At 42.5% G+C, this 23775-nt stretch overlaps 1 protein-coding gene and 1 long non-coding RNA gene across 11 annotated transcripts in view; one reads left to right on the top strand and one right to left on the bottom strand.

Annotated features, from left to right (window-relative positions):
- Positions 1-4324: 4324 nt before the first annotated feature.
- PPFIA3 (PPFI scaffold protein A3) overlaps positions 4325-23775 on the bottom strand; it is a 56480-nt gene continuing 37029 nt past the window's right edge. For 3 of the 10 annotated variants that reach the window (XM_025167646.2, XM_088143550.1, XM_088143554.1), the window contains 15 exons: positions 22098-22320; positions 19974-20140; positions 18682-18827; positions 18120-18213; positions 17728-17809; positions 16590-16790; positions 16382-16444; positions 15324-15350; positions 11946-12121; positions 10836-10933; positions 10468-10643; positions 9798-9866; positions 9536-9707; positions 8210-8284; positions 4325-5813 (listed from right to left, as the gene is read on the bottom strand). In XM_025167646.2, the coding sequence (XP_025023414.2) occupies positions 8226-8284; positions 9536-9707; positions 9798-9866; positions 10468-10643; positions 10836-10933; positions 11946-12121; positions 15324-15350; positions 16382-16444; positions 16590-16790; positions 17728-17809; positions 18120-18213; positions 18682-18827; positions 19974-20140; positions 22098-22320 (1753 nt within the window). In that variant the 3' untranslated portion in view covers positions 4325-5813; positions 8210-8225. Of the gene's footprint in view, positions 5814-7002; positions 7046-8209; positions 8285-9535; positions 9708-9797; positions 9867-10467; positions 10644-10835; positions 10934-11945; positions 12122-12723; positions 12827-15323; positions 15351-16381; positions 16445-16589; positions 16791-17727; positions 17810-18119; positions 18214-18681; positions 18828-19973; positions 20141-22097; positions 22321-23775 lie in introns of those variants that run through there. The other 7 variants (XR_015796641.1, XM_088143552.1, XM_088143551.1 and 4 more) reach the window with 7 other exon arrangements.
- Positions 10811-23775, top strand: part of LOC112540824 (uncharacterized) — a 46393-nt gene continuing 33428 nt past the window's right edge. Inside the window, exon 1 of the long non-coding RNA XR_003084877.2 lies at positions 10811-11004. This is a non-coding gene — a long non-coding RNA (uncharacterized LOC112540824). The remainder of the gene's footprint in view (positions 11005-23775) is intronic.

Genomic DNA, 23775 nt, shown 5'->3' with positions numbered 1-23775 from the left:
TTTTACAATACTTAGCCTGTCATTCTGCCTAGAGGGCCCTCAATGTTTGATCTGTGATGACTCTCTTGGGATAGGAGCAGCTGTCACTCAATAACCTCCTTCATCAAAAGGTTATAGGCTTACCTAAGCCAGCTTTCTACTCTGCACAACCACTTAAATGTTTTATTTATTTATTATTTATTTATTATTTTACAACTGTTTGTATTCTGCCTATTAGTAATGACTCTAAGCAACTTACCTAAAACCCCACGCTACCAGTCTCTCCTTTCCTGGCTTCCTCCGGTCCAACAGTTCTTTGGAAAAATACTGTCTTCATGGCTTTCTAGAATAACAAAAGGGAAAACTGAAAACATAAAACTATATTGGTACTAAGTATGATTCCTGTCCTTTGCCCCAAAAACTCTGAATATTTGTAGACTTTATGAAGAATGTGGAAGAATCTGATACAGACAGCCATTTTCTCATACAGTAGCTTTCATGACCTGGGACTTTTCCAATGTACTGGGACTATGACACCATCTAGAGAAGGTAGTCATAATCACAAATACCACAAATCCTTTCTGAAAAGCCGTCACAGCTAAACTAGTTGTAATACTTTCAGGAGCTAGGTTTCTAGTACTACCAGAAATCTAAAGATACCAGGTCCATTTCTTCTTGCATAAATGTACAAAGAAAAGGCAGGAGTTTGGAAAAGAAGAAGTTGCTATTTTGACCACCATAAACATTCTGTGCTTCAGACAAAGTCATGCACAATAAAAATGCTGATCCAGAAGTAACCTTTTTTTGTAGGCACAGCCACAGGCTATATACCCTGTTTTACAAACTTAAAAACTGCTTTTTTTTTAAAGTGTTTTGGGCAGTCCCCTTTAACCAGGTGTTGAGAAATGAGTTAGTTTACAACCCCCATTATCTTTCATTCCCAGCCATTATTGCTTATATATTAGCTAGGATCCCTCACTTAACGAGTGGTACAAATGATGTGTCCTATCACCTTTCATTTACCTGCATCGTATGCTGCATCTGATGAAGTGCCTTCCTTTGTTCAAAGGTAAAAGACCCTTATCTTTTATGTTTCGCCATCGCACCGAATCCCAGGAAGCCAGAACTGGAAGTTACCCATTAAACCAGATAGGGAACTCCAACTGAAGACTGGAATCCCTGGACTCAGAGTGAGGACAAATTGCAAATAGAATTTAGCTAAGGATAAATGATGATTTGTCTCACTTGTTCAGATGTGGATTAACTTTTTGAAAAAGATCAAAGCACAAGAAAGAAATAGTTTGACCAGGGGATGTTGATAGAGCCTGCTGCTTCAAGAAGTAAGCAGTGTGAGCAAAATCTGAAAATGAATGTGCTAGATAGACTCAAAGCTCAAATCCCAGCTTCCTCGTGACCTCAGATTTTGAGACTCACCTGCTTCAGCTTAAAGTAAGCCTCTCTCTCCACTCCAGTGATAGATGCTCTTCTCCATTTTTTAAAAAATCTTAATTTATAGCCTTTGCTTTGTCTAGTGTTTATGAAGAATAACATTAGACACTTGCTTCTGATAAAGCTGCATGTTTTCTCTAAAGCCTTCACTTTGATGAAGTTGCCGTAGGGAATTTAGCTATCATAGGAGCTCAAGACACTTTAGCAGAACTGGGAAAGTAAGCAGCGTATTTTTTTTCCCTCATGAAATGGAGGAAACCTTTTGGATGCAATGAAGAATGGGGCAGTGTCTTGCTCCTGCTCTTTTCTTCCTTGATTTACTCTTCCTTGAATCCTGTATTTCATCAAGGAAAAGCCACCCCTTACCTTTTAAAATCCTATTAAGAGTGGCACCTTTCTAGTGACCATTGACCACTGAACCTGCTGTTGGCTAAAATCAAACCTGCTAGCAATGTGGGCTTCTGCAGTTAGTGCACTAGCTTGACCCTTGGTTAGGACTCCCAGATCTGGACTGCACAAATCCATTAGATGGCAGCAAAAAGATACCACAGACTCTTCTCTTTGCTGCTATCTAATAGGCATCCAGATTTTTGCAACCCATATCTGGTAGATCGACACCAGATTATCCTACAGATGCTGCTACCAAACCACTAAAACACACACACTGGACACTGATGGGGAGCTCTGGTCTGACTGGGGCAGGTGCAGAGGTACTAATAATAGGAAAGTGAGAAGATACCCATCCTTACTATGAAGGGAGAATGTATTTATAGAAAGAGGGTTAGTGTGGAGTTGATTATGGGGAGGCTCAAGTATATCTGCGTCCCAATAGAAGAGAATATCTGCAGCTCAGGGTTGAATTGTGGAGTCCTTGGTGTTCTTTGAGCTTGTTTGTTTGCTTGAAGACGTTTCACTACCTGACTAGGTAACATCATCAGTCCTAGACTAGATGATGTTACCTGGTTGGGTAATGAAACGTCTTCAACCAACCAACCAAGCTCAGAGAGCACCAAGGACTCTACATATCTGTGTCCATTGATAATAGAGCCCAGGTCTGTGTTTCCACAGACATGTTCCCCCCCCCCCCCAATATAAGAGGAAAGCAGCTGTCCATGAAGAGGTGATGAAACCAATGGGTTCACTCTTGGACATCAGGGGAGACTGGGCACAACCCAAAGCTTTTGGACAAAAGGCCTTTCACCCTTATGTATCCTGTTTTCAAAGAATTCAATGGATGTACCAGCTGCCAGGAGAAAAAAGCAAACCTAGTCTCCTTATTGCTTCAAATATGTTAGTTTGGAGAGGTAGACTATTAACTAGGGGTGCTTCTAGACTGGTGGCTCCTACCACAAGCAATCCAATGGCATTGTAGAACCATGCATTCTGGTAAAAAGAAAAAATAAAACGATGGGAGGGTTAGAAATGGAAGACATAATCATCTGAACAACTTATGAAGTTCATTAGCTCAGGGTGATTGCTTAAGAAAAGTTTTGTCTGGAAACACTCCATATTCCACATTCTGGCTGCTTCTGTAGTTGTTATTATTAACCCTCAATTTAATGGATTTCAGTTTAACAGACTTTGGATTTAATGGAGAAAGCCTGCTGAATGGGATATGTTTTGCTGAAGCACCAGCTGAGGCAGGGAAGTTGCTGGGAAAATCAAGTGAGCAGACAGAATGCATTGAGACATTAGTGGTGGCAACTAAGAGAAGAGATGGAAGTCCTTGGGACAATGGGGGGGGGGCGCTCTGATATATGCCATGCTGGGAGCTGCTGAGAGGAAAGGGGGGGGGCAACATACTCTTTTATTGCTACAATACTCCTGTAAGGTTGGTTGGGCTGAGATGGTGAGTAGCCCTAAATCACCCAGTGAGCTGCATTGCCAAGTGGGATCTTGAACCTCAGTGCTCCCAGTCCTTCTGTACCAATGTTGAGGTATCATCAGAGAAAGCACCATGTTATCATTAGAGTGGTGGCATGGCAGGTACAAAGGCTAAAGGTGGCAAGGTCAAAAACAAAGAGCTAAAGACCAGAGATGGGTGTGGTTCAGGTGTTAACAGGACGTGGTTCAGGTGCCCTTCCCTTCAGAGACCAAGAAACAAGGGGCAAGAAGTCTGTTACCAAATAAAAGTGGAAGAAAAAGACCTAAGATTTAAACCCTGAAGCGATTATGTACAGCAGGCTGGATGCTAGATCTGTAGTAGCTGCTCCTCATTATTAGGACTTCCTGTGTCTGCAAAAAAGCAACGTATGTATCTAAACCTTATCCTTGACAAGTTTTCCACTGCTAGCTTAGCTCTTAAGTGCTGGTTGTGTTTCTAGAAAGCAATTTATTGCGGTGCCCTTGGTGAGGCTCTGGGCGCAGGGTCTGAAAACAGGCAGTGCTAGGCTGAGTAAAAGAGCATTGCAGTCTCCCTCCGACCTTGGCTCTTAGAAAACAGAAGAACGTTGGGCTAGAATAGAAGCAAAGAATGTCTGGAATTGCCTCACAGAAAACGGAAAGAGATCCTTTTGCCAATTCTGTACTTTGGTCATAAAGAAAAATCTGCAGATCCTAGAAAACGTTTTCAAACTTTTTTCTTTTTTCTTTTAAAAAAAACATTTCTTAGCTCACTCCACTTGTGACCCTCCCTCTCTCCCTTCCCTGGAAGCAAACGGGAGCTAAGGGGACCAGAAGGAGATCTTTCCTCCAGCACCTCAGCTTCCTGCTTACCCCTCACAATCTCCCTGACAGATTTTACTTCCACCACGGTTGTGTTTTTTCCTCCCCTCCCCATGTTTTTTTTTTTCATGCAAAACTACCCCTTTGCTTTGCCCTTCACACCCACACACTCTTCCCAGAAGAAACAACTGAAATAAAAATGTAAAAAAAGGTGAAAATATATAAACATCAAATAAAAATTATTGGCGTGCAGGGGAGAGGGGTAGCAGGACACATTATTAAATTAACAGAGAACCTGTAATGGCGGTCGAAAAAGAAATTCAATTTACACGAGATTCCACAGCACAGATATACACAGAAAATACAACTCTTATATTACAATAGTCTTGGAGGGAGGGAGATCTGTGTGCCATATCATAAAAGTCCAGAGTCCTATCTCCCGTGGCCGTCACAGGCTGAGGTTTACCCTTTCCAGTCTGAGCATCTTGGATTTGAATTCCCCACTCTCTGCTCTCGTTAGAGAAAAATAAAAGAAGATAAAATTTGATGCTCCATCAGGATAATGTCATCATGCCAGATGGACCACACACGGTATCCACCGGGACTGCTTAATGCCAGCACCAAGAAAGTTTGGGAAACAACTTCTGGTCCTTCTTTCCCCCTCCCTCCTCCCCAGGCTTTCTTTCGTCATCATAATCCTGGGATAGTCCCATGGAGGAACAGGGAGCTGCAAAGGCAGGGGGAAGGGAAGGAGAAAGAGGGAAGTCTTTATTTGCTTACTTGTGCCAAGAGGCAGCTACTTCCAGAGAGAAGCAGCCCCTTTATATCCAGGCATCCCAAAGTTGGGGCTCTGCATGTCAGGCCTGGGGGCAACTTGCTCTTTGGGGTGGGCGCGAGCAGAGGGAGGTGCACTGGCTTTGCTCCTCCCGGCTTCAATGCTCTCCCCTTGTCAAGAAGAGGGAAGGGAAGGGGAGGGAAGGGAAGGGAAGGGAAGGGAAGGGAAGGGAAGGGAAGGGAAGGGAAGGGGCAGAAAAAGAGAAAGAACTGGCCTCTGAGCAGCAATCCCCTTCTTGCCATCAGGAGGTGAAACAGGACCCCTTCATAGCAGCAATGCAAAGAAAAGGAAAGGAAAAGTGCTGAGAGAACATTTAGCACCCTTGGGTTGGGGGGGCAGGGAAAGGGAACTGGCCAAGATGGGCTGGTTGGTCCAATACGTGGCACATGGCAACAGGAAAGAGAGGCGCCCCCACCCCCCTCCACCCCCTGCCCCCGTCAGAAAGATCTAGCGGCAGAGCAGCGGGGTAGGACACGTGGGCAACCACATTTTCTCATTCACATTCTTAGGTCCCTGCTCAGAACAAACAACAACAATAAATAGAGGCTGAGGTGGAAGGCCGTTTCCCTCTGCAGCTCTGGGGAAGGAGCCCCTCCTTGGCTTGAGTCCCTTGAGTTCATCAGTGACCATCAGCCACTGCTGCTGCTGGGAAGAGGGCAGTGGGGAGGAACATGGTTGGTCAGTTGATTGGTCGGCCAGTCTGTCCATCATCCCCATATTCCTCCTTGGCAATGGAGGCAGCAGTGGCGATGGTGGCGGCGGCGGCGGCAGCAGCTCTTCGTACCCTCATGTGAGCACATGATGGGGAAGGAGAGGCGGTGGCGGCAGCAGCAGCAGAAGGTCTTCCTGTCCAAGGCAGGGAGGTTAGACATGGTTGGGACAGCAGCTTGCAAGAAAAAGAAAGAAGAGTAAATAAAAAGCATCTCTTTCCTTCAGGACGTCTTAACAGCTCTGAAAGGATGTTTCTTGAGTTTTTATCCCCACTTTCCTCCACGGCACACCTGACACTCTGTACCAGGGTTTCTTCAACCTTGGCAACTTGAAGATGTGTGGACTTCAACTTCCAGAATTCCCCAGCCGGCAATTCTGGGAGTTGAAGTCCACACATTTTCAAGTTGCCAAGGTTGAGAAACATTGCTCTATACAAACCTGTTCCCATTATTCTCACAAAATACTGGGAAGTAGGTTAAGGCTAAGAAAAGAGAGGTGCCAAGCCAAAGGTCATCCTAGGACATCCTGAGTTGTGGCTGCACTGCCATAACTCAATGCCAAGCCTCATACCATGTTAGCCCCCTTTCTTTCAAGTGAGAGGCTCCCTCTGGATTAGATTTCAGCTGAGAGAACAAAAGCAAAAAACCCACCCTCTGATTCATTTTTTAGAAAAGTTTCTTCCCCCTTGATTTTTCAATTCATACTAGGGAATAACATAGCCAGCTTAGTTAAGTTATTACCTTAACCCATACAGGATGCTCAGCCTGCTTACTGAATTAATTCATCTTCTGTGTTTGCACCCAGGACCATAAACTAACCCAGTGGGTTGGGTTCACACAATGTTGTAAGCCATGGAGAAACACAAGGTCAACACTAACCAAGGTTAGCATGCTGTGCAACTGTAGCTGTGAGGTACTTAACTGACCTGGTTGAGCCTATTGTGTGAACAGAGGCAGTGAGTCACATGCTCATATCCTAGAACTATGTGTGAAAATTGCTTTCAAAAGAAGAAAGCCATAGTTGGACAATACTATTATGGGGACCAACCAAAATGGTCTGAAAGAGTTTGTAAGTTTTCAGTTCCCCAGAACTGTTCCTCAAGCAAAAGGTTACAAAAACATATAGGATGTTTTCCCCATCCTATACAAAAAATATAGGATGGGGAAAAACCCAAAGGTCCAGAAAATTAAGCTAATTTTTTCAGCCTTGAGGTCTACAGTTCAAAGTCATGCTCAGGATGGAGACTGTCAACTATATGCAACTGTTAGTGAGAGGTGTCATTGATGTTAAAGTATCCCCATCCTTCAGGGAAAAAGAATAATGGTTGCTATCCGCAACTGTGAAAACACAGAGGCCACTAGTACCTATTCTGTCTTTTGCCATAGATGAAATTCATAGGCTCCTGGCCTGGCAGAAAACAGAAATAAAGAAATATTTACAATGTTTATGTCAAGAAAGCCAACAAATATTTTGGGGTCAGGGATGGTTTGCTCTGTGATAAAAAAAGTATGCATTTTTAATCTGCAGGTTTTACTATCTAGAATTTTATGCTTGTCACTGGCAAACTACGCAGGTCCCTATTACTGCAAAGTATTTTACCACCATTGTAAATGGTGTTGAGAGAGTGCAATCTTCTCTCTCCAACAGCAACAATGACTCTTGACGCCAAGGTCCAAAGTCAACCATTCCAAACTGCTGTCCAACAGCTGGGTTGAACCATCCCATAATCCACAGCCACAAGACTGTATGAGCTACCTTTCACTTACTCATGACTGGCAAATGGTGGCAGTGAGAACCTGAAGGCTGGGGAGGAAATAACTTTACAAAATTATCAGGAAAGTTAAAGAAGGTAAAGGGAAGAATTAGATGATTCCCATTTGTTGATTCCTCACTGAAAAGGCCCCTGCTTCCCAACAGCAATGGTATTAGCAGGTGGCAGCACCTAATTCACTTTGGTAGAGCTTAAAAAGGCTGAGAATGGTCAGACCTGGTCAGTACGTGGATGGGAGAATATCAGGAAATCTTAAGGATACAGATTAGATCAGGGAGTTTAAAAAATCCAGAAGACAGCAATAACAAACATGACCATATTGTTGCCAAGAAAAACACAGATATGTTCATGTAGTCCTCAGAAATTGGGCTGGATCCAATGGAAAGCTTATTATTCCCTGACTTAAATGTGGATTGTTCCTAGGAGAAAGGAACATTGGGTTTTTCAGCTGTGAGGGTGTATATTTTATCTGAAAAACTGACTCATTGTATTGGGATATAACAGAATCCAGATTACAATGATACATATCAATTATTGGGTTCCATTTATTACATTTCCTCACCAGCAAACATCTCCTTGCAGAAACCTTTTTGGCAAAATGCCTTCTAGGTTGTTTTACATGTATTTGATGTTCAAATGCTTATGTTGTTTTTAAATAAAAAAGAAAGATCGGATTCCGACTACGATAGTCCCTCCTTTGGATGTAGTCGCATCACATGGGTATGCCCTTTTCTTTGTATGTTTCCAGGGCGCCCTATGCCCTACTAAAGCATAATCAGTGATGAGCAATGGTACCTTACCTCCACCACATTGGCATTAACAGGAGTACGTTCGCACTGACATACTGTCTGTCCGTTGGCTACCTAATGAGTTCCCTGAGGGGAAAAAAACAGGAGAAGAAAAGTTAAAAGAGAAAGCATTCATACATACATCCACCAGAGGTTTGAAAAATACTTCTTGACTGGCAAAGGTGCCCTGAACTGTTAATTCCTTGGCCCTTGGCCAAAAGAATACCTTCTATCACCTACAGGTTTTCTCCTCCTAACCCATAAATAGATAACATGCACCCCCACACCTTTGCGGTCCCCCGCCTGGCCATTACTGTTGAAAATTCTCACCCTTTCTCATTGTTCTGCATTAGAAAATACATGAACATTGAAATGTAAGGGCTAAAATTGCTTTTTAAATATTGACTCCTCCCTGTAAACATAAGGAAAAAAAGAAGCTCCACCCATTTTGCATCATCGTCCCACCAACTGGGATTGGCAGGCTCTCCAGGAAGATGAACTGCTTCTCTCAACATCTAAAAGGTTGTTCACCTTATCCTAAACCATTTTATCCTACAAGAGACCCACAATGGTTCTTGCCAAAGGTAGTGGTCTTGATAGCATCAGTGTAGTCCAGATAACAAATGGCTTTTTCACAAGTATGTGTATGTGTGTGTGTGTGTATTTGTGTATAGAGATGAGGAACTTGCACACTTCCAGATGTTACTGAATTACAATTTCCAGCATCCTTCACCAACGGCTGTACAAGCAAAGGCTGTTGGGTGCTGTAGTACACAGAACCATCAATTTCCCATCCCAACATAAAACAATTGTTTGCTACGATAATGAGAAAGAAATTTGTGTAATGCAAGAACACTCTCTTCCTTATTAGCCTGAGGATGCAGAGAGAGGGAAAAAACATACTTTCCTGACAGCAGGAAGCTTCTAATTTTATCTTTTGTTTATTCCTTTTTTTGTATAAGCAGCTTCAGCAGATGGCAGCACTTAACTGTCATTGTCTGGACTTGAAAGCTAAGCAAGGCCAAGCCAGTTCAAAATTTGGATGGATAACTTCCAGAGAATCCCAGGGCCATAAGCTAGATTGAAAAGCTGAAAAAAAAATCCTGGGAGAAGAGAAAAACAAACCACTTCCATATGGTTATCAGGAAAACCACATAGATGTGTCCACCAGGAACCAAGCTTGACTTTAAGGAGACTTTATATTTTTATTGTAGAAGCTTCCCAAAGAATATTTTGATAAATAAATGGAAATCAAAGCACAAAAAGAAACACGTTCCTTCATTCTGTGCTCCAGTTCAGAATGCAGGCATGGGTAGCCTAAGCGTAGTGCCTCCATACCCTCTGGCTGCATCTTACGAAGCTGCACCCCGGGTGAGGTAATGGAGGCCACGGAGGCTGTGCGGAAATTGGCTGGCAACATCTCGGCTGAGTCAGGGCTGACACCACGGAGGTCTTTCTCCCGGAACATCTTCCGCCAAGATGGGGAACGACTGAAGGTCTTGGCACTGTCCTAGATGCAAGGGTGCAAGAAAGTATGGGCAATCAGCAAAGTATGACAATGCCTCTCAAGGTTAGAGACTCTAGAGGGAGAAGAACTCACCTCATCCAGTCGCCGGTCTGTTCCCATGGTGATGAGGTTCCCAAATTCTTTTTCTAAGATCTGCCGAGCCTAGTTTTTTTTTAAAAGTTATTTTAGTCTTCCTTTCCATTCATCTATTTTTCTGTAAAGCACAGTGCCCCCTTCAGCCCTCCCTTTTTTTCTTCTCTCTCACAGAGTATTAAGGAATGGAGAAAAAGGGCCTTAGGATTCAATTGCTAGGACAGTGTGACGTTTAGAATATGGATTGGCAACATGGTGCCCGTGGATCCCAGGCACTTCCAATTAAATAAAAATTAAAATAGTCAAATAATTAAGACAAGTTGCAAATATCTTGCAAGATTTTTGTAACATTGCATGAGAATTTCAATAACTTGCACAATCCCATGCAAGAATATAAAATTCTTCTTTCTGAATTCTTGATTGACACCTTATGAAATGTTCGTGTCTGGACAATTGAGAAGAGCATGCATGTTAGTTTCGGTATTTGAGTTTACCACTGAAGCTAGAGCAGTCTACTTGTCATACTAAAGGCACTAAAACCTAGTAGGTTATTGCTACATTGGGAAAGGCTCTAGATTTCCTTCTTCCCCTCATGGAAGTGCCAGGCACGGCTCATGACTGCTTGATTCTCTTCCCTCCTTTACCCAGCTTTCCTATGATTACTCCTGACCTGTGTGTTTTGGGTTGGGATCTGCAGCAGCAAGGCCAAGTCATTGCAATCAAAGGTGTCATCCAAGGCCAGGAGGGCTCCATGCACTCCGCTTTCAACTAGGTTGTTGGCAAACTCTTTCAGCCCAATCATTTGCACCCAGCACATCACGCGCTCGTTGGACCACACCATCACATCTAGAAAGGGATGGGGAGGGGAAGGGAAGGGAAGGGAAGGGAAGGGAAAAGACAAGCTTAGCACCAAATTCAATCCTATCACCACCCATCACTGCTATGGCAGTGCCGTCCCCTCTTTACTTTCCACAATTCAGATTTGTAGATGCTGCTCAATGGCAACCTTTGGTCTTATTTCTTCTTGTCCGCATCTACCTTTGTTTAGGTTTTGACTCTCCTCTCGTCTTCTTTCCAGTTCCTTTCGGTCATAGTTAAGACGTTTCAGGCACATGATCCCATAATGAAGGCTCACCCTTGGAAGATATATCAGAAGTTACACCTGAGAAATGGCAAATGGCTCACTATGGGATCATCTATTAAGTTGGTAAGTGCTGGTGCAGCAGCAGTACTAATTAACGCCGGGTAGCTGGATCATGGAGTTGGAGCTCCCACCCATTAAATTTCCTAAAAAAAAACCCCTTGATATTGAACAGGCATCAACTTATTGTGGGGGGGAGGGCAAATGATGAAACGTGTGTTGCAACATTGCGACGCAAACTCTACCCCTTCTGTACATGCACCGTGACATTGCACACATGTATATAAGAGGTGGAGCTTGCATTGCAATGCCACTATGCACATTTTGATGAAAACGCCTCATTCAGCAGACACTTCTGTGAGCACTGAGTAGAAATCAAAGTGCTTTCTCTCACTTCCAGCACTGACTGGAAGTGTACCAGGGCAGGACTTTGGGACAAAATCCAGGCCTCCGCTGAACAGAAAGTCTCCAAAATAGAGCAAGGTTGACATACCATATTCTGCAGTAAGTAACTCTACATATTTCTATCTAAAGAGAGTTCCTTGCAAGGTCATTATGTCCATAGTCGACTGTATATTTCTTAACTGCATCACTGGGAATGATGTTGCCAAAATAACAGGATGCAGCAGATGCCCAAGAGGATGATGAAGCTGGAGCCAGGCTAAGTAATTGAGGGGTGTCCTGGTAAATTTTCAGTTCAAATGTTGTCTGCCCAGACCGTTTCCTTGAGGATTTCAGTTCTGAGTGTTCCCGTTTTAAGGCTGAGAAGAGCAAACGATATTCAAGGCAACTTCACCCAGCCCTAATCTTAATATCCCCGTGAAACTGCAGTTCCAGAATCTTTTGTAAGTGGAGGAACATTAATAGATAATGTTATATTTGGTTGAAACTACAGACTTTTGCACACATATATGGGTGTATACCTCACAAAGATAGTGCTGTAAGTTATGTCAGTCACATGAATCTGTTCCTCCCCGTGGAAGGCTCAAGCCATTTGTTCTTCTCACCTATGGAAGCTGTCCACCATCTTGAGCTGGCCCCGTAGTTCCTTCTTGTTGAGGTGGTCCAACATCCGGGCATCAACTAGCGACTCCATGAAATAACTGCGGTACTGAGGCAAGCCCAAGCTGGGCAGCCAATCATTTCCCACCCACTCATGGTTCATGTCTCCATATGCCAGGATCTGCAAAAGCAGAGAAGGGAGACACTGAAGGGCTATATTTGCATAATGAACATAACCAGTCATTGAATTAACCCATTTTCTGGGTTCACAATACATGAATTATAAACTAAGGTAGTCCTCAACTTCCAACAATAGGGACTGGAAAATTCGGCATTAAGCGGTGTGGTTGTTAAGTGAAGCATCATGTGACCACATCTGATTTTATGATTTTTTAAAGTCATTAAGCGAATCACTGTGGTTGTTAAGTGACTCACAGGTTCGTTAAGTGAATCACAGGGTTCCCCACTGATTTTACTTGTTGGAAGCCAGCTGGAAAGGTTGCAAATGGCAATCTCATGACCCTGGAATGCTGCAACTGTTGTAAATACATGCTGGTTGCAAAGCACCCACATTTTGATCATGTGACCACGGGGACACTGCAACGGTCATAAGTGCAAGGACCAATCATAAGTCATTTTTTTCAGCACCGTCGTAACTTCGAACGGTCGCTAAACAAATGTCATAAGTCAAGGACTACCTGAAGGTAAATGGATGACAAACCACAAAGGACAAACCAAAGTTAACACTAACCAAGCTTAGTGTGTTATATGAATGCATCTGACCTGGTTAAGCATCTTTTGTTAACACATGTGAATGAGAAGAAATGTGCTCTCTTTCCTTCCACATACTGAAGATCTGCACTGTAGCCTTTCCATTTTCTTGCTCCTGCAATTTTTGAGCACCCGCTATAAATCCATATCCATTAATTTCCATCCATTGCTTCAGTTAAATTCACTTCCTAACCTGGCTTCTCTACTTAGCTTAGCAATCATTCTGTGAACTTGGGGCAGGTCAATGTCCCTTAGCTCTACATATGTCATAGGATTGTTGTAAGGATAAAATGGGAAAGACTTTGGAGTTGGTATAGGTTTATGGCTCTCTTCCTTTACTGTGTGAACTTGCCTGTGTTTTCTGTGTCTTGCTCTAGACTCTTCCATGTTAGGGTAGCTTTTTATAGATATATCACATGACAATTCTATTTCCCAACCATGCTACTGAGAAATAAGGGAGCTGTAGTCCAATATATTTGGAGGGCACCAGATTGGGAAGGTTGTTCCAAGGTTTCTGATATGAGAAGTTATCCATCCCAGAGCCTTTCCTTGATGGCATTCCAAATACAATATACCTTCCAAAAACAGTTGATTTTTCATGTTGATTCTTTTTCTATTCCAGATGCTGGGTTAAAATTATTCCATTTCATCAACATAACAATTTAGCTGTTAGCTGTTGCCTGATTAATGCTTCTTTTAAAATATATTTTGGGAATAGGAAGATTTTTTTTATTTCTGTGGATATAAGAAACCCTAAAATATTTCTGCTGTCTGCAGTCCAGATGGTACTGATGCAAATGGACCGTAGATCTGACTCAGTGGCAGGCTTCGGATACTGTGCTCTATCAAATGTTGTTTGTTTGATTTTGTGCTATGTGAACCCAGTCATTGTGGCTTGCAAACTACCTTTTAAAGTTTAATACATTGAGCAAATTCAGGGAATTGTGGTTTATTCAACAAATCATGGTTAAATATGGCTTACTACTATGTACAATCCCAGCAGTGAGTCATTCAGCAGCAGTAGTAAAAAAAAAACTTTGTAGGCTTTGTTAAGCAAAGCAGAGAAACCTTAAACAAAAGCAGAAACAGCAGCCTAACTGAGAGAATAATTTTCCAGCCAGGATCCAGTACTGAATAGTTTTCTAGTCTGGGATCTGATGTGAAATCCCTATACCATGAAACTCGAACACTTATTCTTAGTGAGTCTAAAATCTTACTACGAGAAGCAATTGCCTCTGGATAGGTCACTGAGAACTGAGAGCTCCCCCTGACTTTCAAATGCTTTCTTTCTGCACTTGGAGCTCAGCCATCAAGCACAAGCAGCATGAGCACAAGCTGTGAAGGCTGTTGTAACAGAATCACAGAGGTAGGAGACCAGCGATTCCAACCCTCTGCTCAGAGCAGGAATCCAAGCTAAAGCATCACAAACAGATGTCTGCCTAGCCTGTGCATGTATCTATCCAGTGAAGGGAACTCAGCCGCTTCCCTAAATAATTGGCTCCATTGTTGAACTGCTTTTCCTGCTAGGACCTTTTCCCTAACATTCAGTGAGAATCTCCTTCTTCTGATTAAAGTCATTATTCTGTGTCGTCACACAATAGAGAGTAGGTCTTAGCCGCCTTCTATGTGACAATCTTTTAGCTACTTGTAAGATTCCTGTTAATCTCTCTTTGCAAGATTTAATTTCCAGGTTTTTGACTGATCATCTTCATTGCCCTTCTCTGAATCAGTTCCAGTTTCTCTGAAACCTTCTTAAATTGTAGGTGTTCAGAACTTGAGGTATAGCCAGTGCAGAATATTTTTTTTCCAACCACCACAGGAGAAGTTTTCAAGACATCTTTTTCCTTTTTGCTTATTTCCAAAAACAGAGAACATCTTCTGGTTAATGTGTGCAGCTATTCTCAGACAAGACTTTTCCTTATGCACTCACAGCTGGCCACCCAGAAACTCAGACGATATAGAAACAGCAGATAGATACCCATAATACATTGAAAGCAGACAAACAAAGAAGGGGACTCAAATAGATCCATAGGATTGTTTTTCTCTTCCAAACACTGCTTATAATCTCTGATTACTGCAGTGAAATATCAGCTGTACCTGAGTGAATAATTCTGTTTAAATAATATTTATATAGAGCTTCCTCAAACAAGCAATACTATAAAAGTATCTATTGGACCTAAAGGAGAATTCTACACAATTTCTGTTATGAATTTTAGCGCTGATTCAGAAGCAGTTTGTAAGAAAAATGTTTTTCATACATGTATTTTCCCTTCACTTTTATTTATTTAACTACATATATCATCCTGCTTATATTATGTGGGTTTTTAAAAAATCACATGGCTGTGTGATGAGGATGGTGGAGATAAACAGGGTGACAGAGAGATGGGAAGTGTGGACTGTTTCATGTATAAAAAAACCCATTCAATAAAGCATTAATACTGGGACATAACACAAAAAAAGAGAAACTCTGTATGCATTCTTGGGAAACCTGGCATTCACTTAATGAACTGCAGGTGCTTTTAGCATCAGCCCTGCTCTCTCCATAAAAGGAAATGCACACATACGAACACATGCAAATTAAGAAAGAGTCAGCATGTGAATCCCGCCCATACCTGCTCCCAGCTGATTTCCTTTGTCTCCTGTATAGTGGTTAAATGGAAAGCAGGAAGGAAAGTAGAAAGGAACCATTAAGACAAGTTTTAAATGTACTTTATTCACAAACACACATCACGGTAGCTCAAAGCTAATGGAAACATCCCCATTGTGGTAAACAATTTCTAGTTGGTCTTAAATAAATCTACACATGGAAAGAGACGATGGAGTCTGGAAGTTGAATGGATCCCATTACATTAACCAAGGGGCCCAACTGGGCCCATGCAAAAAAAACAACAACGTGTTCCTGTTAAGAAGAAGCATAGCATTGCAGGGAGAGAATTGGGCTACAGTCTTTCTTCCTACCCTCTTCCAATAAAAATGGCCTTCTACAATGTGAACCAGAATAATCCAATCTACTTGTTCATTCTGCTGCATCTGGAGATCTGGTCTCAAGTTAAACAGAAGCAATTTGGAGCATCCCCAAGGAAATCAAGATTAAAGGAGACAATCAAATGAGCTCAGGAAAGACTACTGTACTCTGTCAACAAATTACTTGTGTTGCCATTCCTGTTTTCAGGTAGTAGACCATGCACATCATTTCAGATGGTTTCAAATTGTTTCGCTCAATGATAGTTTCTAGATCTGGCAACCCGTGCAGATCCCACAGTCCCACTGCTGTTTTGAATGTACTTCCCATGGTGACATAGAAGGATAGGAGATGAACTCAGCATAGGGCACTAGTCAGGGACAGCACTGGTCAGGAAAGTCTGGCCTACATTGGATCAACATTTATTACTAGTCCTTCCAAATAGAAGGAAACTAAAATGATTTCATCAAGTGCTATCCATAAGCATGGATTTCCTGCCAAATCAACAGGACGAAAACAATCAACTTGGGCAGGAAAACTGCTAAGAAGATAGCTCCAAAGGTAGTGCCATCTGATCTTCTAAGCATGCATACATACAAAATCACACCCAGGAAATTGCAATGTAAGATCCTGGAAACAGCCACAACATAGAGCCCAACAGGGAAGGCAGCTGATTTGAGGGATGGTACCCAGAACAGCAACACTTACTGGCTTTGTTGTGGCTGTGAGAGATTCCATCTCTTCATGCGTCATCCACACATTTCCAGTAGACTAGCAAGAATAGCAGAGGGGAAAAAAGAGAGGAGAGGAGCAGGGGTGAATCTTAACAAATGGAGAAAGCAGAAGGCTGTCAGCTTCCCTGTTGGCCAACAGAAGGCCCAGCAGAGAGCAGCATGATAGAAAGCCCGTCTCTTACCGTACGCGAAGTAGCAGGGGCTGAGGGACTGGTCAGGGAAACCATCTCCTGAATGGCAAGGCGCAACTTAAGCCGGTGCAAAGGATTACTGATGCCGATTTCTCGCTGGATTTCTGTGTCAGACAGGTTGGCCATAATGGCACCACTCTTGACATTGGCACGGCAAGCAGCCACATACCAGGCTGGCATGCCCACCCACAGCTGCCAGAGTAAACGGGGAGAGAGGTTAAGTAGATGTTATGCTTATGCAGCTCCGAGGGGAATAAAGTCCCTAACCCATGGATCTCATCTGGCCCTGGTTGGAATTCCCCATGAAATTACTGTTGGTTCTTGGATGAGCAAAGGTTTCCCTTTAATCCACCAGCAACAGTTGGGATTTAATGTTCCCTGCTGGTGCTGGGGTGGGAAGGAGTTCACAGCTCCATGTTCCATGGATTCTTTAGCCATGATGGGATGCTGCCATGCGATGGAAAGCAATCTCTTTCTGTGAAACTTGCACATGCTTCAAAAAGTATTTGGAAAAAGTGCACCAGCAGGGAACCTCCACTCTATTAAAGCAACCATAAGTTTTTTTTAGACTCATGTAGAAGCATGAAAAAATGCAGGCTGCTGTGAGGACTAGAAAAAAGAGGAAAGAGGAATCCCAAGGGTCAATTCATTGGATTTCAATTCAATCCAGCATTGTGCCTGCCTTTCTCCCTTGTTACTTTATGAACAGTGGAGAGGTGCTGTGCTCACACAAGGTGCACAGTCAATTCTCCTTTTTTTGAAATAAAAACAGCTGATTCATGCATCATGTGAAACCAAATTTTTAAAGAACTCTGCTTTTCTAGGGAAAGCACAATTGGTCCCGTTTGGCTTCTGCCAGGGGAAGCAGCTAAACAGATCACGGATGCACCTTCCACTATTCGTGGAACTTCTCTTATGAACTAGGGGGTTCTAATGCCATTGAATGATTTGATCTTGGCTTTCAAACCTTGGCTTGCTCGGAATGGTCTGATCAGGGAACCCCATTTACATATCACGCTAAACAAACCACAAAAGGAACTTCTGTAATTTGCTCACGATACTGGCTTAGTGTGATTGTGAAGCTAGTAACCACCTTAACAGAACCTGAATTTTCATCCACGCTGATTACCTCCAACCACGAGACAACAGTAGGTCCATCCCAGGCAGCAAAAGGCAACCCTTGTCGACAAGCTTCTTCCAACAGCTCATGCCTGGGCACAGAAAAGACAGAAACAGAGAGAATTGGGGGAAAAGAAATAACTTCTGAAAATCCAAATATTGTTTTTCGTTCTGATCCTCAATTTTCCTCATCTGCATATCAACCATTTCAACATTCAATATTATAATTCTAGAGACAGTACTATTATTCCCATTTTGCAAGCAACAAAGTTGAGGCTGCTCAAAGTGCAAAACTCCTTCCTCCAGGTCCCACCCAGTGACTTCATGAGCCCAGCTGGGTTTGGTCTTGCAGGTGCAAATCAATGGAAGCTCTATTAATCCTCCTCTTCATCCCCTTCTTACTTCTTTTTGTTCCTACGATCCTTGTCCACAGGTCCTGAGAGTTTAGAAAGGCCCAGGGGGTCCGCAGGTGACATCTCATCAGATGGTGTCCCAGCTGTCAAGAAAGATGGGCAAATTACACAGGGAGAAAGAGAAACACATCATGGCCTCCATTAACTGCCTTAATTTTCAGGAGAGAATTCCTATGCAGCTACTTCTCCATGTGGTGAAAATCACAGACAGGAGATAGCAGAGATGAATCTTTGGGGAGCACCCATTTGCTCATTCAAATAAGATTAGTCCAACCAGAAATTCACATAGATAAGGGGAGGGAGGGCAGGATTTTCAAGAAAAGCAAGACTTTTTTTCTAATTGTTAGTGTTTGCTTGCCAAGAGACAGAAAAGCCAGGTTATTAGTAGCCTTCCTGAACTTGATGTGCTCCAGATGTGCTAGATTACAATTCCAAGCAGACCCCTTGGTCACAGCGATATAGGGCAGAATTTCATTGACAGGGAAGGACTGGGGCTTGCTCTGGTGGGAGAAAAAAAAATCAAACTGAGGCTGTGGGTGGGGAAAGCATACCAAGTGAGGGGGACTCACGGCCCAACTGCCCCAGCCTCCCTTTCTCTTTCTTGCCAAAGAGACGCCCGATGGAAGATTTGATGCTTTTCTTCTTGGTGGACTTGTGTAAGGAATCCTGGCTGCTATTTGTGCCATCTGCCCCCAGGCTGTGACAAAGGAAAGAAGTACTGTATGGATGGCATAAGAAAAAGGATTTAAGAAAAAACAACTATTTTTCCCCACACTGAAATTGTTTCCATACCTATTGGGTTGGGTTGGTGCAACATAAAAGTAAACTAGAGTTTGAGAGTAGGTAGTTTAGTGTGCAGACCCAACCACTGTCTTAGTATATAAAGTGACTCAAACTATCACATTACACCATAACCAGGTTTATTTGTTTGGGCATAGCATGGTATATAAACTCAGGATAAAACCTGCATTTAAGTGTCTTGAGTGACCTCAGACCTTAAAGCTCTACTTTACCTTTGTATCCCACAACCTTTCACTCAAAACTGCACCCTATGGCCTCCTTTTCTCTAGCAGCTAATGCTTTCTTCAAAACAGATATTTTCCTGAAGTCCTCAGCACAACTTCAGCCAGAGAACGCACTACAGTCCCAGAATGGGCTGCCTGGAATCTGCTACCAGGGAGGTCCACAATAGGTCAACCAGAGTTTTCCAACTCCCAGCCTTTAAAAAAATAACTAAACACTTTGTTTTGAAAGAACAGCCCAAATTAGGCAGCTGAAACCAAGAAAAATACATACATAAGTATGCATTATGTATGTACGTTCATTCATTTGTTCATTCATTCATTCAGTGTGCAGTTTTTATAGGCCATTCCAATTCAAAAGTTCTGTGCAGAGTTCAGCAGAATATACATGGGCAGGAGAAAACCAGAAATAGATTTTCATGTGAAATGACTGAGTTTGATTCTGACCTGAGCATTATTCCTGATCATTAACTGATAGTCTGCTATGCCACTATATACTGTAACTTACTTTGGTAGCGCTTTGCAATTCTAGTAAAACAATAGTTTTGAGTCTAGAAGTTGGAATTGGACACCTTGTTCTTAAGTGATTAAGCCCAACTACGCACAATTAAAATAAATTCATGTGTCCAGGTTGTGGAACTCAGCTGTGGACCTCTTTGAGGTAGGAATTCTGACTGGCCTGTTTGTTCCTTCCTGCCACATTCTTAAAACATAAAATGTCACCCCCACCCCCTGCACTTCAAGCTCTACCTCAGTCCTCCAATCTCTCCACTCACGACTCACTGGCTGTCTTATTGCCTTGCTCCCTCCTTGCACCTTACCTGGTTCTCAGGTCCCTCCCATCCTCCAGTGCTCCAGCCTGTAGAGCTAATGCTTGGGTCATACGCTCAAGACGCATTGTGCGGGGGGTTGAGGGTGTTGGGGGCTCACATAATGCTAAGGCCTTCTCCTCAGAGCCTCGCACCTCTTCCTTGGCAACATGGTTCTGCTGGGAGGAGAAAATGGTACAAAAAAGATCTATTTGTCACTGTTGTCAGGTGGGGAAGAAGGATGCAGCTCCCTGGGAGTCTCTCAAGTTGCATATGCTGTTGTTGGAATGAATGTCACAAACTCGTGGGACTAAAATCAGGGATCTAGTTGAGCAACACAGTATCTCATCCTTAGATCTCCTTCTGAATGGCAGCAACCCTGCAGGGTTTTGATTCCTTGTTTAACTACCTCAACAAAAACTAAAACTGTTCTAAAACTGGCTGCTGAAGTTTATGAGAAAATCAGGATTTACAATGAGAGGACCAGAAGCTTAATTCTGCAATTAGATCATTTTATGGACTGAGGATGTGTTGAGGGGGACCCTATTCTTTAATTCTAAGTCCTATATCAAAACCCTTATTAATTTAGGAAGCATGAATTTAGCCAACCCTGGGCTATATTAGATCTAAAGGTAATTTAGTTCAACTAACTGATCATAAATTAGATATCTGTTTTATATACCTCTCTCCCATGTTCTTCAGATTATTGCAATAATAATGTGACAATAAGCTCCTGACACACTTGCATGAGAAGTAACTGAACAATTAAAGAAAGATTTTGATTTAAACAAGCTGACATTTGCCCACAAGAGGAGAAGACTGAGCAAAGCAAGCCAAGGGCCTACTTAATCCCTACTGTTTTTAATAGTGACTACTTTAGATGTCAGCTGAACTTTTATTGTTGCCTCCAGATCGAAGATTTGGGACCCTTGAAAATGGGGATTTATTCCCTGACACTTTTACAGGTAGTCCTCAATTTACGACCACAATTGGGACTGGAACTTCTTTTGCTAAGCGATGCAGTTGTTAAGTGAGTCGCACCTGATTTTATGACTTTTTTGCCATGGTCATTAAGTGAATCACCATGTCGTTAAGTGAATCACATGGTTGTTAGGCAAATCCCGCTTCCCCCACTGATTTTGTTTGTTAGAAGCCCCCTGGGAAGGTTGCAAATGACGATCATGTAACCCTGGGATGCTTACGCAATTGTTGTAAATACATGCCAGTTGCCAAGCACCTGAATTTTGATCATGTGACTGTGGGGATGCTATGATGGTTGTAAGTGCAAGGACCAGTTGTAAGTCACTTTTTTCAGCGCCATCGTAACTTTGAACTGTCGTTAAACAAATAGTCATAAATCAAGGACTACCTGTAGTTAAATGATAGGATCAGGAAAGATCTCTGTGCCCTTGAAGAACTGGGATTAGGCTGTATAATCCCAAGTGGACAACCTGTGACCTGGGGACTACATGCAGCCTGTGAAAATAAAATATGTGCATTCTGGAGATACAGGGAGTCCTGCCCATTTCTCTACTGGACAGCTGATGAACAAGAGCAAGGAGCCACCAGAAATAAACTGGTATTTTCTGGTGTCAATACTGATAAACCTATTAGCTCCATCAGAAGCTGATCAGCCAGCTGCTGGGGGATAGGTCACTGCCTTCTTACTGCTACTGATCTGCAGTGGGTTGTGAAGAGGAAGAGGGATGTGGGGCGGGTAAATTATTTGGTATGTGAGTGAAAGTGTGGATGTGCATCTACACGTGCAGGAATGCATATGCATGAGTGGTCCCAATCCCTGGCCCAACATTCTGTGCAGCTCTATGGCTTAAACACCTTCATTCAGAGTTCAAGGAGGCATACATAATACCCCCTCATCCCTTTTTTCCACCCAACAACGTCCCTGTGAAATAAGTGGATAGAGAAAGAGTGACTTTGGGACTACATGGCTGAAAATGGAACCTGGGTTTTTACAGCCCTTAGCTGAACATCTTAACCATTACATCCCTTTGGTGATTAGCATCAATATTTCTGCAATGGAACCTTCCAAGAGATTTTTGATGGTATCTGTTCAGAGTTTTGGGTGAGGGGCACGCACACAGTCCATGTTCCTGCCCAGTCCCATTTACAATGTACCATTTTTTCTCCATCACGAGCAGGACTGTGGGGTGCCAAGCGGGGTGTAGAATGGCCACTGCTGGGGGGAGAAGGGCTGGCAAGAGTTGAACTGGTGACAGACGGAGGAATGGAAGTGCCTGAACGGTAGCGGCCCAAGGATCCGTCCAGGCTAGCACTGGTCACTCGGCTCTCAATCTCCTCTGCTCGCTGTTCTGTGGATTCTTTTTCCTCCTGGATCAGTCTTGTATAGCCAGCAATGAAAAAATATGAGAAGGTTGCAGATAATCAAGGCAATGTGTTCTACCTTCTCTTCTATAAATTACACAAGCAGTATAATCTACAAGCAAGGCATGAAATTAAATGGAATTACTGTGCTTCATTTAGGTGATGAACGTAGCCCATAAGCCACTGGTTATTTACCCTGTTTATGTAGAACAACATATGAAATAATTGTAAATAATAATTGTAAATTTTATTTATACACACACACACACACGTGTATATATATATATATGTGTATATATGTGTGTGTGTGTGTGTGTGTGTGTATAAATAAAATAAATAAGAGAACAATTTATTTAGTTTACTGGAACCAGGCTACTCTAACTGCATTTTCACCAAAGCTGAACTCCTAGATCCACAGGGGGCTGTCAAAAAAGTCAAAATGGAAGTCATTTCCAGACCATCAAAGCCCCACATATGTCAAGACTGCCATCTTGACTTTTTTGATAGACACTCCCCCGCAGACACCAAAATCAAATTAAGCACCCTTAGGTCCCACTGAAATCATATAGAATATTATTCATATTATTTAAATGCATGAATTTAAATGGATCTAAGTGTGGTTAATGTAGTCTGGATCAAATTTCTCTACATCTACAGATAAAAAGGGCGCATTCCATTGTCTGTATGTTGCATATTCTCCATCAATTTAAAGAAAATTTTGTTTGTCCACATGTTTAGCTATCCATAAATAGAAGCTCACTTTTTATGAAGATAGAGACAAGAAAGAAAAGCAGCAAGTGTCTGGTCTCAGCACATTATAGGTTTCGACACATAAAATATTCCTAACAAGAATTTAATCGCAACATTTCACACAAACACCCAAATTTCGCCTTGAGCCTTAGGGAGTTTGCTGTCAACTTCCCATGTCCATGAAGACTGGAAAGTTTTTTTTAAAATATATAAATATTGAAACATGATAGAATAAAATGTCTACAACTTTTAGACCGCAAATAGACAGACTTATGTGGTAAAGAAAGCATGTGTCATGGGCAGAGGAGAAAATATTGCCTAATCTATGTATGCAGTAAGAATAGGCGGCAGAATAGACTGTATGCTATAGACCAGTGTTTCTCAACCTCAGCAACCTTAAGATGTGTGGACTTCAACTCCCAGAATCCCCCCAGCTGTTTCGCTGTAACGACAACTTCTACAGACTATATATAAGGGATATTGCTTTTGATATTCCTCTAGCATAGCAAAGAGGGGGTTAGATAGAAAGAGACCCTTCCTTTGGTTGTAAGGTAGTGTGCTTGCTATCCTATCACCAAAGGAAAACAGATCATTTAGAAGCATGAGACTTGGTCTGTTCGGGGACCAAATCCAGAGACATATCTCTCATATAAAGATTTCCTAGATTGGGGATTGGGGCATGTGCTGAAAACACTGGACATAACACTTAGGGAAAGCCTTC

Source organism: Python bivittatus, unplaced genomic scaffold (assembly GCF_059951505.1).
Source record: "Python bivittatus isolate LINGU-HERP-01145 unplaced genomic scaffold, Pbiv_v1 ctg000410_np1212, whole genome shotgun sequence".
Classification (NCBI taxonomy): Eukaryota; Metazoa; Chordata; class Lepidosauria; order Squamata; family Pythonidae; genus Python; species Python bivittatus.
The sequence above is the reverse complement of the archived record's forward strand: the minus strand, read 5'-3'. Positions and strand labels throughout refer to the sequence as shown.